Source organism: Natator depressus, chromosome 22 (assembly GCF_965152275.1).
Source record: "Natator depressus isolate rNatDep1 chromosome 22, rNatDep2.hap1, whole genome shotgun sequence".
In the NCBI taxonomy this organism is placed as follows: domain Eukaryota; kingdom Metazoa; phylum Chordata; order Testudines; family Cheloniidae; genus Natator; species Natator depressus.
Window position 1 is genome coordinate 16,131,637 of NC_134255.1, and position 18,864 is coordinate 16,150,500.

The 18,864-nt window shown below is 42.5% G+C and overlaps 1 protein-coding gene across 3 annotated transcripts in view; it reads right to left on the bottom strand.

Moving 5' to 3' along the window:
• Window positions 1–18,864, bottom strand: part of ZBTB16 (zinc finger and BTB domain containing 16) — a 166,588-nt gene that overhangs the window by 62,452 nt on the left and 85,272 nt on the right. For all 3 annotated transcript variants that reach the window (XM_074936695.1, XM_074936694.1, XM_074936696.1), the window contains one exon: window positions 996–1,082. In XM_074936695.1, coding sequence (XP_074792796.1) covers window positions 996–1,082 — 87 coding nt within the window. The remainder of the gene's footprint in view (window positions 1–995; window positions 1,083–18,864) is intronic.

The following is an 18,864-nucleotide window of genomic DNA, read 5'->3' on the forward strand; positions in this document are numbered from 1 at the left end:
CTGAGCCATTTCATAGATGGTCGTCCGGTCACTTCATCTCCACCTCGTGAGTAGGGTAACCAGGGCAGGCCAAGCTCCCATTTATTCTTTGGCTTGGCAGAACTCAATATTTTTTAATAATATTGATGGATAATATTAATGTTTATTTTAAATATTTTTAAAATTTTTTGTCTATTTAAATTTCAACAATTGTGGGAAATTAGGGGGGTGATCAGACAATAATTATTTAATGACAGTAGACACTGAGATTCAAACAAACAGTTAACGCTTTATAAGCCAGCTGTTTTAGCCAAAGTGTAAAACTGCTTTAGGCAGCATTCATTACAACGTGTTTTGTACACATTCAAGTGGGACTCTAGTAAGTTCTCAGCAGGATTTCTTACTTTGCCTATTTCTTAATTTTGATTACCACCAAGGGGAATTTTTATTTATTTATTTATTTATGTTTTGCTCGTTTGTGCGTGTGCATGCGCAGTGAAGTCAACATTTACTGGAAAAAAGCGAATCCTTTCAATCCTAGTATTCTGCACAGTCTTATACAGAAGTTTGTGCATCCTTAAGAAATAGGGCTCCTGTCCCCCCACTTTGCAAGGATCACCTCTTAGAAACTGAATGGGAAAAGACAAAGGGGGCCAAAAAGATGTTCACCCTCTTCCCCCAAGACTGGGAACACTCTTTTCTCTTGGTAGAAAGAACTCTGATTTTGGTTTTTGGTAAAAGAGGGCTTTTGGGAACAGCTCTGAGAGTTAAGAAAAATTGTTTTATCAGGAAAAAATCTTGCTGTATCAACCTGTGTGTGAACCTGGAGAGAGAGGGTATGATCTGCTATCTCCAATTGGAGCTAACAGACAGGTGAACACCACACAAATGTATCATTTATTCCTCTCTCTGGCTCTCTCCAGGATTCCTGGAAAGTTTTGCCTGCTCGACCAGGTGTCGCTGTGCAGACCAACTACGTTTTTTGGGGATGTGTTTAAAAAAAAAAGTCAACATACCGGTGTGTGTCTGTCTGTGCGCCTCCAGGGCATCTTCTTTAGAGAACTGTGCACCACACTGATCACAGACAAACGCTTTGGCACCCGCTAGAGAGGGAAAAAAAATAAAGAGCATATTATGAAGATACCCAGGCACAATATAAGTCTTCAGATGATCCAACGGAAATACAATCTGTAAACATTTTTGTCAGAGACGATATTGCAACAGGGACCATTTAATGTACAGCAGGAAGGAAAGACAGACACAGACAACTTTAAGGTAAGAGTCTCTGTGCCAAGTAAAACATTGTCAGACTCTTCAAAACACCGCAATTAATGTGGATTTTGTTTGTAATAAGTCAAACCAGAACAAGTTAAACGAGTCTGTACCCAACATTGCTAACTAAAGCAGTATTCCAATCAGTATTTGATAATGCAATACAAATTATCCATGCTTGAGGACAGGATAGAGCAATTCTCTATGGCATCACTTTGTGCTGTCGTGAAAGTGATACAAACGCGGATCATTCCCAAAAAGGGAGGAAATGTTCACTGACCCATTCAGTAGAAAGATCAAATATTTTCTACCTAGTAAGATAACCCATAGATCCCAATTTATCCAGGAGCAGTGGGTCTTCTGCAGCACCAAAAGAAAAAACACAACACAACACAACACACGGTTGTAGTAGCTCAGAAGAACAGCCTAATAATAAAATACACTATTAATATTACATTGCTCTTTACAATCAAAGAGCTGCTTTCCAACAAATTAGATATTTGTTTAAAAAAATCATTAGACATCAGTGACTTTCACCAGAGTTGTAACTGATCTAATTTTAATTGGTTTTCCCGCACACTCTGCCAATTGTAGCAGTTATTACCAGTATCTAAAGAGGAGAGGAAAGAAAGAACGTAGAACCATCTGATAAGAAACGTGGCAGAAACAACACAATTTAGTGAAAGGCACAGATATTTCTGTGACTATTAGAGAGATGTGGTATTTGTGGGAATTCTTAGAAAATTGCTAACAACATGCACTGCATATAGTGGGTCAGAGGCTCTAGTTATAATGAGAAAAAAACAGGATGTCTAACAGCAGATAAGTAACTTACAGATAAAAATAGATTAACAATATACACAATCTTCTAAACATATGCTGCCAGGAAAAAGCTGTGAATGCATTTGTTAGATTTTGAAGTTTGATACATCTGCTGTAAGAAAACTAAATAATGATTAGAGTATGACAGGGTAATCTTCAAACTGGTATGATGTGGGGAAAAAACGCCAGCTACCTCACTTGTCATGTAGACCTTAGCTACATAGCTTCCCCTGCTACATTTGAAAGTGTTCCCATCATGAGACACCAAAATGCTACGTGGCTTATTTCCAGGAATTCAGATGGCATTTCTCATCCTCATCCCGTCCCTCCAAATTTAATACGAAGAAAAGTACTTCACTGCCCCCCTCAAAAATACAGGGCTTTAGAGAAAGGTGCAGACAAAACAGGTAGAGAAAGACAGAGGTGCCGTGAGATCCATTAAAGAGAGAATTCCTTTGCCTTTAAATTGCCTTAGTAACGGCTGGCTCACGGGCAGAAATATTTGGCAGCAGTGAAATTAAAAGTGATAAATTTTCTCGCCAAGCTTTGATCGATAATAGAGGTCTCATCTGTTAATCAATAAGACAGTCTGCCTGTTTACTGTGCATATGTTGTTCTCTGCTGCCTTCGGTATGATGTCAAGTTTGCATTCAAAACAACTCAACTGTGCATAAACCACATGGCTGTTCCCTTAAAAAAAAAAAACAAAACAAAACAAAAAAAACACTCCAGTGACATCATATGGCTGGTTACACATTTAGAAAGACATTAATGGAAACTTGCTTCTTTCAGCTACATGCAATTTTTTTTAAGTGTATATATTTTTATTCAGGCAGATTATTTCTTAAGAGCTTCTTTATGGGATAGGACCTGAATACAATATGGATGTGGCCAACTTGACTTGCAGCCAAGCTTACGCTACCCTAGTTCAAAGAGGAAGGAGATAAAGAGAACAAGCAAGGATAGGATGCCAGCTGCCTCTTTCCTCCACTAACAAAGTACTGCTTTAATAACAAACACAGCTCTATTACCAACATAATTAGAAAGGTCAGTTCTATTACAGTCTGTCATGCCAGAGATTACTCAGAGAATGTTTTGTTCCTGGATCGTTGACCCAAAAGGCCAGTACAGTCCTTATTGGTACTGCACATGCACCCAATAGCCAAAGGCTGACATCTCTGAGACTTGGGGTAGAACAATCTGATTGCAGACAAATGCCAGCTCGTTCTCAAGCCATTTACTTTTCCTAAAACAGCAACAAAAAAAGCGTGTAGTCCACATTTAACCCCAAGCATATGCTAATTTGTGGCAGGGCTTGTTTTGTTTTTAAAGAAGATGCACTTTGGGGTTCCTGCACATCAAATACAGCAGGTCTGAAATGACTCACTTCTGTGCTTGCTCTCCTCTTCTGGTTGGCCACATTGCATTAGAAGCAGCAATATGCGACTGGAGGAAGAATGCTAACAAGTTTGGGGCAGTCTGGGACAACTTCCTGCCTTTCCTGGAAAATGGATAAAACGATACATGCAGTAGGCAGAAAGCCAGTTTGAGCGGATGGCATGCCAAAAATGAAAACATGTAGGCAGATGTATAGCAGGGCTTTAATAGCCTGATTCTAAGAGGGGCTCAAAACCCCAGACAGCCACTCAACTCAATGGTAGTTCAGGAGTGCTCAGCAACTCTGAAAATCAGGCCATTAATTATATCAGATATAATAGTTTGCCCTGGCTTATAAATACAGACATGCATTATTAGCATTGCAGCCCTGCCTTCCAGCTTCAATCAAGTGCAGTATCAGTTTAGTATTGGCTACCTCCATTGGAGGATTATATCCTGAACTCGAAGGGAAGGACATGCTCTTTGGTCTAATAGACGCTTTCAGTCTCTAACTTCCTAGGAGCCTATGATATACAGAACACCTTGTTAAGTTTCTGTGCTGTGCTTTATTAAAATAAAAGCAGCTTTGATAAGCACTTGCACTGCACTGTCCAGGTTTAAATTAATACAGCCTAGTTCTATAAACTTTTTGAAAAGCAACTGGTGAACAATGGATAGGCCAAAGTATCCTGAAGTATGAAGCCACTGAACAACGTGCAAGGAAAGCACATAATGTATAGTAAACAGTCACTGGGGCAACGAAAGTGCGCAGACGTGTCAAACTCCTTCAAACCCCCAATGGGAGGCACTACCCCGGAAGTTACATCAACCCGATACAGCAGCAAGTTTCAATAATGTACCACATCAGCTAAGGCAACACAGAAAATAGGTCATCACTTAAACACCTTCAGGTTGTTTTCCACTTGTCCTGGACACCATTAAGACCTGGATGTTTACTGCTTATGGCTGTGAACCTGCTTATTTGAAGCATTCCCTGACCCAAGTATAGCAGTGTTGTGTCTTTTGCCCATGTGGAAGATGAAGTTCCCTGATTGGGTAGGTCCTTCTTTAGTCTCAAGATGTTCATCAAGGGTCAGGAGTAGGTGGGTCAGGTGTTTGTATGTACCAAACAAATCTGCCAAAGAAATCTGAACGGGGACTGACCGCTACAATGCTGTATGACCAGGACACAAACAAACCCACAAGGCTGTGATGCTACCGAAGCCTGACTGCAGAGTCTTGTTGGGCTGGAGAAGCAAACAAGCTAACCGCCTCCACCCCATCTTCAAAGGAGATATAACCATCAAGACAAGCTGGGAAAGAGACAACAGTAGAAAATCTTATTCATTTTTCCAGGCTCAATAGGCAGTTTTTGCAAAGCAACGGAAAAATGCTGCCCCTCTGGGAGAAGTTGGCTCATGTACTTTGATATGCCTGGGATAGAACTACTGCTAACCCCCATATGCCACCCCAAAACCCACAAACAAAAATTGAGAGATGCAACTCGAATGAGAAAAGGGGGGAAAAAAATCTCAAAGACTAATATTATAAATGCAAAACAAGAAAATAAAGAGCTTGCCAGCATCTAATGGAGGGTTTGAAAAATTCCTTGAGATTTTAAAATAAACATCTTGAATGTTCTGATGAGATATGCATGCTTGGTTACATAAGGAAGTACAGAGTGTACCAAAACAGCATACCCCAAAAAAGCATAAGCTGTCAGAACAATAAGTACAGACATAGGGCATTTTACAACAGGGCTATGCTGTACAGTTTTATTTACAGTACCTCTTATCAGTCAGGGAACAGTACACTGCCTGCCAATTTCCAAAGGCCAGTACTGTGTGTTCTTTCACTCAAGTAGATGTGTACTCCAGGCAGGGAATTTTTTTTAATCAACAAAACAAAAATTGATGCAGAGCCAGAATTCCTGTAATGTACACATGCTCGGGCGGGGGAAGGGGGCAGAGAGAAGAGAATGCAGTGATTGAGCATGTAAATAGTTCAAGGTTAATTTTAATATGTGAGTCACCAGGAAAAATGTCATCCAACATCTGAGCTTATTATAACAGGGTTTAGAAAAAATGGAGATATTTACTAAAGAGAGCTCTGGAGAGGTCATGATTGAGAGCAATACATCAAAAAGGTTCTGGTGTTACTTAAGAAAACACCTAGAGAAACTATTAGTCCATTGAAATGTAAATATTGTTTGGGGTATTTTTAGTAAGGGGTTTGCATTGCCTACAGTATATACCTTCAGATGATCTACCCAACGGGATGGAACTCTGCATGATGCCAAGGGTCAGCTGTGATGGAGAGCATGCCTTGTAACTGGCACAGAAGTCTCAGAGGCTTACATTTATATTTGTACAAGTAAATTTATAGCCCCTGCCTAATAAAGGTCTGTGCTGCAAAGGACTGGCATAAACATACAATGGAGCGGCTGCTTTTTCCATTCAGCAGGATTCTGCATAGTCACTGCTGTCCCCTAGACTGGCTGCAAATCTCCATACTCCTCACCCTCTCATTCAGCATTATTCCATCACCCTGAACATAAGAAACAGCTATAGCCCCTTCTCCACAGCCCCAGAGACACTAATTGTACCTCCCCAAAACAACCCTCATGGTCACCAGCGCCCACAAAGAACAAGCAAGAGATAAGAGACAGCTTCTGCTGGCTTTTGGAGAGGGAGTGGCGGCAGCGGAAATAAATAATCCAAGCATAAAATGTGGATGAAAATTAAGAACTGCTTATTTTGAGTGATGTTTCCAAACACGACAGTAAAGCGAAGCCTGCTTCAGCACTTGAACACCATTATCTCATAAAACCTGAACACGAAAAACCTTTGTGCCTTAGGAACGCTGGCATTAGGGGTAGGGAGTCTGGCAGCCAAGAAAGAGGATGAGCACCAAGTACCACCTAGCAAGGTTTCAGCACATAAGCCTGCTTGTAACAGGCCAGCATCACTTTTTGGCCTTGGAAGAATGAGACTTAGTAGCCAACAGAGGAAACATCTGTGTCTATATACTGCATCTACCTATTATTCTCTTGGTCAAAATTAAGGAAGACTGTCATTTGGGACAGGGGGTTCCTTTAAACGTTGAGAAAGTGAAGACTAAGCGCGAATCCTTGACTGAACCGACTACTGCCTGTATTGTGTTAGCATGTAGCCATCCAAGTGAAGCATCTGGGCCCCACTGTGCAAGGCACGTACAGAGGGAAAAGATGGTAGAAGGGAAAGATGGTCCCTGCCCCACAGAATGTTGAATATTTTTGTTTATTAGTAGCGCTTTATGACAGTCAATAGTTTCCTTCAAATGTGTCTTGGTTTCCCTCTCTCACTCACTCACACACACTTACTTTATTCAGGCAAAACATTCCATTTCAGGGCCTGTCGGTCTCTTACTGTGGGTTTGTACAATGCCTGCCCAATGGACCCCTGGATCTCATTAGGGACCTCTAGGCGCTATCAGAATGACAGGCAAAACAACCGGGTTCGGAAGTTATACAGGAGCAGCTCCCCAAAACCAGGTCTCTGATAAAGCTGTGACTCTTCTGGCAAGGCTGCAAAAGGCAATTATGAAAGGAACCACTACAATCATTGTGGATGAGAGAGAAAAAAGAGTACATCGGCACGTGGCTAATAAGATCAAACTGGAATTGATGAACATGCTTGAAATGGAACATCTTAAAAATACTTGGCCAAGAGCGCCAAGTTTTAAACTGCACTCCAGCACATCTGGGCAAACTCCGACAGGAACCTGGCAGCCAGGGATTTTCTAGCACCGGTTGAATCTGCTCGGACCCAGACAGTTCCAGCAGCTTAGCAAGACCACATTAAAGCCATTCTAGTAGAACTAGGCAAGGCAGCCTGAAATAGTAAGCCTGAGCCATAACAATCAAATGGAAGCTAGACTTGCAGCTTTTGACATTCTTAGCGTGACAAAGAAGGGGCACATAGGAAAAGCATAGTCTTAAGACAAAGCTGACAGACTCACAGGTGGCTTGCTTATTACAAACTGGTTTCTTCCAAGACCTAGAATTTGAAGAGAAATAAAGAGGGTGGATTATCAAAAAACAACCAAAATGTATGTCCCAAATACAGTCATTTCTTAATATTCATGTACAGAATCTCACTTTTCTTTGGGAACCAGGTCTAATGATTTGTTGTCTAGCTACCAAATTACTGGGGAAATGTGGTAGACTCTCTCCATACAAGTGAGAGAGCGTTAGTCTACACTTAATTTTACCGGTATAGCTATACAAAAAACAGAACAAACTACCAAAAAAAACCCCACAGATGGTCCCCGGGTCTTTTGCTCTCCTCTGGATGTTACCAAGGTGACAAAAGAATAACGTATCCAAGCTCCTCATCTCATCTGGGGTACTGATCTGTAGAATGGTGGCGAGTTTGTGGCAGCTTCTCTTTCTGTCTCCTGGAATTGAGAACAAAAACTTCCAAAGGCCTCAAACCACTGTAACATGGCTGCAAGCCTTGAGGCAGTTTCCTTCTTCTACTTGCAAGAAGGTTTTATGCTTTTCTGGTTCTAGTTGGACAGGTTTACCTCGCAAGGGAGCTGGGCTCATGGGGACAGGCCCACTGTTGTAATTACACAGCATGAGCGACTTTTTAAGTCTTATGGGGCCCCATAGGAAACCAGATCCACAAACTAGTATCTAGGGCTTTCTGTTCGCTAAACTCACTGCTGGTGCACGATGCTCCTGCACATAGGAGAAAAGCTACTGAGGCACACACCTTGCCCCTCTCCAATTACTGATTACCAGGCAGTCTGACCCTTTGCATTCCTCCTACAATATGAGCATATTGATATCGATATCCTCCTCCTTCTACTGCTCTAGCTGCCCACACAACCACCAGGATGTAGGCAAAAAGGAATATCAGTTTGGACTGGGATATTCACCGAATTCACGAAACTTCTGGGCACAACCAGGGGTAACACACCAATCTCATTGACTGTTCAGTTAATCTGTGTTAGAATTCTTCAAATAGGCTTTATCCAGCTCGATTTTGGACTCTCCATCTTGAACCATGATCTGGACACTGCATGCATCAATGTGCAGGAATGATTATGGGATTATGAAAGATAAAACACAAAAACAACCAACAAAACCTGTCTCCCGTAGATCTTCTAGATAATCTTGTGGGTTCTTGTGCAATACAACCAGATGCTACCCTGGCGTTCAACTCCTCCTTGCCTCTGCACCCAATATCAATGGGATATGTGCCCATGTAACCCACTTGCCTTCACAACGTAAATGGGCATTTGACAGAGTTTCCCAGCCTGTCTGCCAGCCCCAGTCCTTGTTCCTTTCCTTCCACAGGAGAGGTGGTTACCTTAGAGAGACTCACCAATGAGTTGGTTACATATACAGAACCAGGCCCCTAGCTTGTGTGGCTCCACTGAATTCAATGGAGCTTTGCCAACAGAGCTGAGATCTGGCCACTGTACCTGCCAGAAGCTGCAGATAAAGATGAAAATGCCCTTGGTGATTTTTGCTTAACAAACCAAAGGCACCCCAAAATTTCACTCCCTAAGCCCTCACTATTTTTAATTCATTTAAAAGAAAGAACAGAATCCTTCAGACTCCCCTGGGCGTTTACACTGCAAAATGCAGAGACAACTGATCAACTGCCAGCTGTCTGGTTCAACTCTGACTTTAGAATAAAGCAAGCAGCAAGCCTTATCATTTGACTACATCTTCTGTAAAATATCCTGAGTCTCAAAGACACAGCTTAAAGGTCCTGGTTAAGTGACACCACTAGGATAGCACTACGTCTTCAGAAAACCTCAGCTGATCTGAAAAGAGAGCTTTTCTATTTTTAGTCACTATCAACCTAATAATACTTCCCAACACTCATTCAGTTTAATTACTTTATTGAGGACAAGAAATAGGCTCTCCAGTTTTAACACTTCTGATGTTAGGAAGTAGTAAAATGTTCTAACTGGTTAAAAATGACACTCGTTGGCTTGCCTTTGGTGTTTCTGAAACCTTAATTGTGGCTCAGGCAGTGGATCTAAAGATCCTTGGTTGTTTCATAGCTTTGATTTCTACCCCCTTTCACCATAATTGAGGTGTTGCATTACAAATACGGCAGTGGCATTTTCAGAGTAAAAATATATATTCTTAGAAGCTTGACTTTCAAGACAGAATTTTTCCCCATCGCGCTTAATGGCTGTGCTTAGCTTTTTTTATTGTTCTGTTTTGTTTAGCCAGGAGAACGGTCTGTGTGTATAACTGTTTTTACTGTATTATGTCCTGAACATTAAAATGTACCTGACATCTAGAATGACATTCAAATTGGGGCTTGAAAACAGAACCGTTTGAGATGTAATAGAGGACCTGAAAATTGTGGGTATGGAAATGCACTGTTGGTAACTCTGACTCTCACGCCCCTTTGCTACTTGGCAGCACAGAGCATCCAGAGGTGTGTTTCCAACATATAACATGAAGATGAAACCGACTGTTCCTACCTCAAACACCGTGTTTTAAGCGCTCTTCCACCCCCTCCCTGCTTCTACTAGATTTCATTTAGAGCCATAAATGTTATCAAGATGACAGACTGAGCACATCTGTTCAAACAGGGTTTTATAAAAGGACCCTTTTGCCTTTAAATGCTGCAAGTCCACTCCTCCGCTTAGGTGTTCAGCTACCTTCATAAACCTGCCTTTCCTACAAAGGCAGACAAGTAATGCCTCATTAACCTTCCCAACTAATTTTACAGTTTACTAAAACACTGTTTTCCTGCACCCATTTAACCATCCCTGACTGTGATAAACTTTTATGGGGATGGCAGCGAGGAGAAAGACAGAAGACAGGCTACGACGGGGGAAGAGATTAACAGAAAACGACATGCTTCCGCATTAAAGGGTTGCAATTTTTATCCACAGGAATTGGATGACAGGCACAGCCTTAGAGAACAGTAGTGGCAGGAGCAGCATCTTTGTGTCAAAGGGCTAGCAGAGGTCTTCCTGTCTACAGGAATCTGTCTGCAAGAGGATTCCTTGATGCTCTGACAATTACAGGGCATATTCCACCCTGACTTACAGGGCTATCGCGGTGAGATCACTTGCAGGTGCATGAAGGGTGTAAGCCACAGAAGAATCTGACAAGGACTTTCCCGGGGTTAAAGGAATGGAATTCTCTCCAGATTTCTCACCTTCCTGGTGTTACTTTAATTCAGCCCAGCCCCACAGCTCATCGCAGAGCCCAGGAGAAGCCCCTCTAATTCATCAAAAAACTCAGCCTGGTGAAGAGAGATTTTTCAATGGGATTGCATGAAGTCTTGCTCATGGTATTCATTTAAGACCTTTGCAGTTTTCCGGTCAACTGCATTCAGGTACCATCCTCATCCTCTTCACCAGGATCAGGTGGGACAACATCCAACTCAGGGCTTGCATGCAGCCACTAAGTGCTTTACTACTGCCTAGAAACAGGGAAAAAACAAACAAAGCTCCCAACCACGTTAAGGTCGCTCTAACAAGATCACCAAAGCAGTCCAGAATTCCAGGACTTCTGTTCTCTCTCAATGCATTGCATCCAGTATGTATTGTATCCAGCTTTATACATGCAGCTTTATTGGACAGATTCCAAAGTAGGCTTTACACCAGAGCTTTCTTTATTTGGATACTACCGAAACCATATTTGTTGGTTACAAGCCCGCCTCGAAGACTTGGCAAAAACATCATGCCATCATTCTTCACTGGTTCTCTTCACAGACCTGGGGTGAATTTTCAATGAATTGCATAAGGTGTTTTCTAAGTTTTCTGATTTCAGAGTAACAGCCGTGTTAGTCTGTATTCGTAAAAAGAAAAAAGAAAAGGAGTACTTGTGGCACCTTAGAGACTAACCAGTTTATTTGAGCATGAGCTTTCGTGAGCTACAGCTCACTTCATCGGATGCATAGCATCTCGTGGAAACTGCAGAAGACATTATATACACACAGAGACCATGAAACAAAACTTCCTCCCACCCCACTGTCCTGCTGCTAAGTTTTCTGACTCCCATTAAAAGTCAATAGAAGGAGGATAGCTAAAAACCCTACTCAGCTATAGAAATAAGCTCCTGTGGTTTTTTAAGTAACAGCCACCAATGACCATCTGTAAGCAGAATGGGGAACCTCTTCTCTCTGACAAGGGAAAGCTTCAGTCTTGGCTGGGCTGTTTGGGAAATGACAGCTGTTAGACCCACTTCCTTTCATCATGCCCTGAAGGCCCAAAAAACCCTCAACCCACTGTTTTCAACACTAAACTTGATTGCCGCGTAGGTGTTTCATTTTAATCCCAAAGCGTGGCATATTATGTACCCGAGTTTGAGCAAGCGTTTGGAGAGTGCATTCCTTCAAAACATTTCGCCCATTTACTTTAAAATAAAAGGAAGTGATAACACTTACTCCTCTGGCATTGTGTCTAGTGCAAGGAGGCTGAAAGGAATCTGAATGACTAAGTGAATACAGGATTCCCTTCCAGCTGTATTTCCACAACTCACCAGTGAGCGTTTCACGTATAATAAATATATTCCCACCCCCTTCTAAAACACAAGAGATTAATATATAACCTCACATTTTTTGCAATGCTGTACATAACAAGAATGTGGAACGGAAATATGGATTTTTTTTTAAATTGCAAAGTAAATTTATGCATTGTTGTCACTTTACTACCTAATTAATTCAGTAATTTCAAAAACAATTGTATTTATGTTCCATTTACCACATCAAAAGTACAAAGAAAAAAAAACAACACTGATGCTAAAATAATACCTCAAGGCATCTATTTTTAATCAGTTAAAAAAAACTGGTTTCTATACAATCTCTCTTGGGCAGACCACCAACTCTAGGAGAGAGAAAACAGCCAAGCCCTCTATGAGGACCTTCCTGGCTGCCGAAAACAGAGCTTGTCAAAAAAAAAACCAAAAAAAACCCACAAAAAACACAAATCCATAATGGCCTGAGGCTCCTCTCCAATCTATTTTCTGCTCAGCTGGTTTTAAATGAAGTTATTATGAGTCATTAAAACACCCGCAAGCCTGTGGAAGTCAGCCAATTACAATTTTAAATTTAGCCTGTTCTCTACCCCATTCTCTTGTTTTCTTCTTTTGCCCACATAAAGCCGCTGTGGGTTTTTTTTTATTATTATTATTATTTTTTCCCTTTTCCTCTATTTTACCCAAAGTGAAAGAGACAGTTATAAAAATGTCTTGTATTTTATGTCAAAAATACATCCAAGGGCCAAAAGAAGGAAACCAAGAATAGTTTCTGTGATCGGAAAATGCAAAAGGTTGCTTTTGGGGGGGGGAAGGTGGGGGTTAGTATTAAAAAAAAGTAATCAGTGAATATAAGAAAAATAAAAAGCATAGGTTTTAAAAGGTAAAGACAGACTTCTAAATTGAGCATGAATGTCAGGGTAAGTCACTAGATATGATGAGCTCATTTCGTTTTTAAATCTGGAAGGTAATGGTCTGTGCTGTGCTATTAGAGCAAAGGAACAATTTTCGGCTTCCATGTAACCCTCATTGTACAATTGCCTGGGATATAAAAGCAGCCCCCACCCAACCCAACTTGAGCTTGTTGAATACCGTTTCCTGCATAATCATAGTGGTTTATGCTGCTTAAAGCAGGTTTATAAACATCTACTGTTATCTTTGGGACAATCTGGCTGACTAGTGCATGCATTTCAGATCAGCCTGAATGTTCTTATTTGCTCTCAGAAGGTGGGAAAAGATCATCAGGGAAGAAAAATAGCACCCAGGTTCAATGGGAGATCACCGCATCCATAAGGACACCTTGGCCATATAGATTAAAAAACCCTGTGGCTTCTGACTTACACCCAGCCCACCCTCTACTCAAAACCTACACAGCCCTCTTTCTGCAACACATAGATTCCAAGCTGCCCCACAAATAGCCTTGTACAGTGGTGGTGCTTTTGGTTCCGCACAATTAGATCTGTAGCAAGTTGCTATAGATGTTTAGACAATTGTTCAAGCCTCTTGAATGGTTCACATAAAGGGTGTCTAGATAACCACCTTCACATGCTGTGAGGTTGACGGTGTGACCAGAGCATGTTTCCTGGACATTGCCTGTGCTCCCACATTACCCCAGCAATGGCACAGTGCACAACCTAAATTTCGCACAGCATCTCAAATTTAGGGGTGGACTGACATTTTTATTCCACAGTTCATTTCATAAAGTCTTGGCGTGGACCAACTCCCTTCGTCAAAGGCCCAGCAAACTCCCCGACATGAAGCGAAGGCCCCTTTGCAAGAGAAAACTCTTTGCACTTGTCCACCTCCCCAGTTCCCATCCATCAATTGATTTTACAAGATATTTCAATCCACAGACAACCAGGAATGCCTTTGAAAGCCCAATGTGGTCTAGGACTATGGGTAGAGAGCCACCACCCAGGCTTTGTAGTTGTATAAGGGACAAATGCTCAGAATCAGAAGCTTTGGCATTCCCCAAGAGGGACTCTCTCAAGATGGTCTGAATGGTTTCTACATTCTCAGCTTCCAGTATAGGGTTACAAATTGAGACAGATAGGTAGATAGGTAGATAAAAACACCCAGTGAAAATTGTGTCATTGGCTCCCATCCCCTTCCATGCTACTGAGATGTAACATGTTGACTTGATTCTGATCTCTGCACGGATGAAGTAATAACTCCTGATTTACACCACCATGAGAGCAGGATCACTTATATTCTCTCAATAATGCTTTGGGTGTTGTGGACTAGAGCTGGGGTTCCCTGAAGAAACACTCCTTTGGGAATTTCTGAGTTTTAAGGTGCTGCCAACTCCCCTTTCCTATTTCCCCCCACAAAGCTGAAAATTTATGGCTGGGTGGTGGAGGGATGGCTCTTTTGGGGGACACGTGGCTAAAAATCTTTTTCCAAATGGTTTCCGACACCTAGTCAGTAAATGGCAGCAAGTCTCACATACCCAGTGCGTCCGAATAGACCTGAACAATTTCAGCAGCTTTTTACACTTGCTGATTTTAGAAGAATTCTTACAAGACATTCATCCACAATCTTCACCCGATTGAAGGGAGTTCTTCCCAAAACAGGAAAATGGGTTTTGTTTTTCATGCAACGTGTAAGTAGAGCTTTTAAGAGGTGACCCCTTTGCGCAAACCATGCCAACAGAGAAGCATCACAAGGGCTAGGTCAAAGGAAGAACTACCATCATTCCAAATCACATTCTAATAGGTCAAATAAGTCAAATTGGAATGGAGAAAGAGGGAAGAAAAGCACCTAATTGTTTGGGCTTGTTCCTTAAAACATTTAGGTCCCATAAAGGATTCAGCTTTCAGAGATGGGCTGTGTAGGTGTGATGCCAGAGTCATGCCCTCATCCAGGGTGCAACAAACTGAGAAAGGCACAGAGGTCAGGCTGCTAATTCTGTCCAACCAACTTTGCCCTCGTGCCTAGGTACTGAAGCATTTCTGTGCCATGTTGCAGCAGACTCTGAGTCACCTACTTGCAAGCAGGGCAAAGGTCAGCACTGAGTGAGGAATTGGCTGCTCCCAAGTTCCTGGGTTTTGGTTGGCTTGTGTTCTGCCCCGAATGCCATTTTAGAGATGTAGTCCTGGAGTTTAGCATGTCTGGGTGTCACCCACAACATGGCTTCTGCCTCCCAACTTACCTACCCGTCATGGTCGGACGGCAAGGGAAAAAAAGTTAAGGGCTTTTGTAAAGTCTGGAGCATTTTGGCCCTTTGGCGTCCCGCCTCTAAAAAAAGTGCTCCCGCCAGCCCACCAGCCATTTAAAAAGAAGTAAACCCCACATGAAGGGGAAAGCTTAGAATTCAGAGAAAAGGAATACAAGAGACGGAAAGGCATTTGACTAAGCACCAACCATGTCATATCATCAACTTCATTAGCCTGTTCCTCCCCCCATAGCAGCTTATGAATTTGTGGGACTATTTTGGGACTAAAAAAATAATTTCGGTTTAGCGAAAAATAGAGGTTATTACACAATTTCCACTTTTCTCTCCACCCCTCAAGTAATGTTCTATCTGACAGCCTCCTCTCAGAGGGGAAAAAATGACAAATCCAATCCAAAATTCAACAGCCTGTGTTCTGTTCAGAAAGCACACAGTGTACTGTACAGCCCATAAAACTCCAAACAGCCTCCAGACACTTCTGCAATCGTCCTCCATCAAAACACTTTGTCTTGCATACAAAAATAAGATACAGTGCTGAACAGAATACAAAATCAGCCCATTACAGTACAGGGAGGCTGCTACTTAGCAACAAGGGGGCTTTAAAGCTGCGATACTCTACAGGAAACAAAATGTGTCAAGCCTGTTGGGCAAATGATAAACATTAGCAGTATTAAAAAACACAAAAGCCATGTAAATGGATTGCACACAACATGGGGAGGAATTTAAAGAACGCATCTTGGGGAGAGGGGGAGGATGGTCTGATCAGCAACATCACCCCAAATCTGGATGCAGAGTCCTGAGCATGTTTATGTTCTCCTTTTCAGGAGGGAGGGAATGTTTTCTAATACCGCAGCCTACAGTGAACTTTCAGAACTTTCCCATCTCGCATGCATGATGAGAAACCAGAGAGAAAATGGGTTACAGTAGGATGATCACATATATTTAGCAGTATTAATGTAGACAGATGTGCATAAGATTTATTTGCTACAGAGCACACTATGGTGTAATGGGTCCTGGCATTACACTCGATGCATAATGCTTAGCAGAACACCTTGAATAACAAAAAGCATCCAAAAGAGGGGGAGGAGTAGTGATGGCTGCAAAATAAACGTATTTCATCAGGTAAAGGGGAAAAATACCCTGGCTCTGGATCAGCAGCAGGGGCTAGGACTCCAGCCAAAACAGGAGCTAAAAAGCAAACCATATTCTTCCAGTCTCATCTTAGACTCTTGAGGCAGAAAAGGAAGGCAGGGAGGGGCTGGGGGAAAAGAAATGTATATTTCATCAGCCAGTGTATAATTTATAAACAGCATTAAACAGTTTGTTTTCTTTTTTTCCTCTCTCCTGTGTATGAGGGTTGGACAGCAGTCAAGCCTGCATTAATTTCTGCTTTGGGTACAGTGTGTTCTTGGATGCACATCTGCGAATGATCATAAACTCTCTGGAATGCTGGCAGAACATCCAGACCTGCCGGCAAGCCGATGACATCACTCTGGGAATAAATTTGGGATGCCAGCCAAAATGCAAAAAGGGAGGGAGAAAGGGGAAGAGGGAGGGTGAACAATCTCCAAAGAATCTCAGCGCTTCCCTTTTTTCTTAACTTTGCATTGATGCACACACCGACTTCAGCAAACAACAACATTTTTAAAAGGCACCAGAGAGGGAGGCAGCTTAATTCCAAGATGAACATCTCAGATACTTCACGAGAAAACATCTTCTGTAGCTCAACGCTTAATAAGGAGATAAGCGCAGAACATGAAGAGGAAGAAAAGTTTGCATTTATTAGAGACTGGTAGCAAATGAATTAACCACAGCTTTAGATCTTGGCTGGATAAAACCAGCCCACTAGGACACACGACGATCGTGGGGCACGCCAGCAGAGCGGGGGAGGGCACGGGGTTGGTGATTGCACAACACAGCCAATGAAAGGAGGTGGCTAGTGAACCTTGGGCATCTTTGCACCACGCATTTTGCCACTGCTTTTGTTGCAGCCTTTCTGCTCCTTGATGCCAGGCCCCAGATTTCAGCTGTCAGGATTCTCCTTTACTCTTGTCACATCGGCAGCTGAAGTCAGAACGCCTGCATCACCTCGCCTTCCTGTCATGCAGATTATACACTGGACGGAAGGAAGGAAGAGGCAGCTTCTCTGCTTCGGGTGTCAGAATCCGACTAGAGCTAGAGCAATAGCAACCTGGGAGAAGAAGATCCCAAAATCTCATCTCACCGCCACACCATGTGCGCACACGCTTCCAGGGACTGGCTTCCCCTCATCCTCAAGAGCTCTCTAACCCCCTGCATGTCCCTAATCCCAATTCAACCCTTCCCCACACTGTAGCCAGGTCAACTTTTCTTAGTGGCTAAAAAGCTGGGCTCAGATTTTGGCTGCCCTTAAAACAGGGTGCAAGATAAAAATTACTACCACTGCCCCCCACGGGCAGAATTCCTGTGCTCCTTAAAGATGAGATGCCATGGAATTTTAGTTCTGGCTGTGACACTACGTGCCACAAACGGGATTTAGTTCAGTAGGGCCAGGCTGTGGGCAGACTTGCCTCTCCTTCACTGAAATCAAACAGGCAGCCTGAGGCCTGCTCAGAGGTGAACGCTGGCTGCAGCTTAGGAGTCATTTCTAGGCACATAACCCCAGACTGGCCACCTTTGTCTCCTTGCCACAACTGTGTCATTAGCAGCAGTCTGGCCGGAAATGCGACTCTCCGCTGCCCTGGGCCACGTCACAGTCACTGACCTGCTAAGCAGCACAATGGAATTAAGTCAACGAACAACACGGTCATGCTTAGGGCATTATTTTAAGATGGAGAATCTGCCAGTGCAGGGTTACAAAATCTTGAATGAACACCTGAGCGTTCAAAACAATAATTAAAACAAGGAATCACACCTTTGCAAGCAGTGTTCCTTGGCGTTGCCTGTTTGGGATTGCATGATGGATCAGTGGATTAGAAAGTGTGTAGTTTTCTCTCTCTCATACGCAACACACTCTTTACAATGGGTGCCTCCTGAGGCACTCTCTCGTTTTAATACATTGGTAACTTTTTGAAACATTCCCCTTCTGAGCTCACTAAGTCCAGGACTGGTCTTTACATGGAGGAGAAGTGTTTTGTTTGGGGGGGAGGAAATGGGGGCTCTGTTTGCACTCTCCTCATCTCCATTTTGGACTGGGGGCGGGGAACCATTCTCTCATAAACAAAAGTTACAAGCACCAAGAGCTGAAGCTGGAAGCATGGAATTTGCCCTGGCCATCTTCCTCCGTAACAACTAGGCCTTGGTGTGGTTTGAAGAAAAAACTTAAGTCTACAATGAAGCCCAATACTGGCGACTTGCTAACTGCAACCTGAGCATGCAGAGGTGTTTTGGATCAAGGCTATACACATTCACTTAAAAAGAGATGCATATATGTGTAGCTAGCATTTGTTGGTTCAGAGAACTCAAACTCTGCTCATTAAGTCAATGGAGCATGTAAACTGTATGTTCCAAATAGCTTGAGATTTTTCCTTTCCCGCCTCCCGCCCTCTTTTCTTTTCCTGGGAGGAAAAAGATTTAAACTTTAACGTTTCTTAAGACCCACCTCTAATTAAGAGAGCAACCTTAACTCAACCCTATGGAACACATTTAAGGCTCTTCACTACTTTGTCCCTCATTAAATGTAAACCTAAATAAACTACGTTTATACCATATTTTAGCTTAAAATATACTGCATGTGTAATACTGCCAAGTTAATATTGCC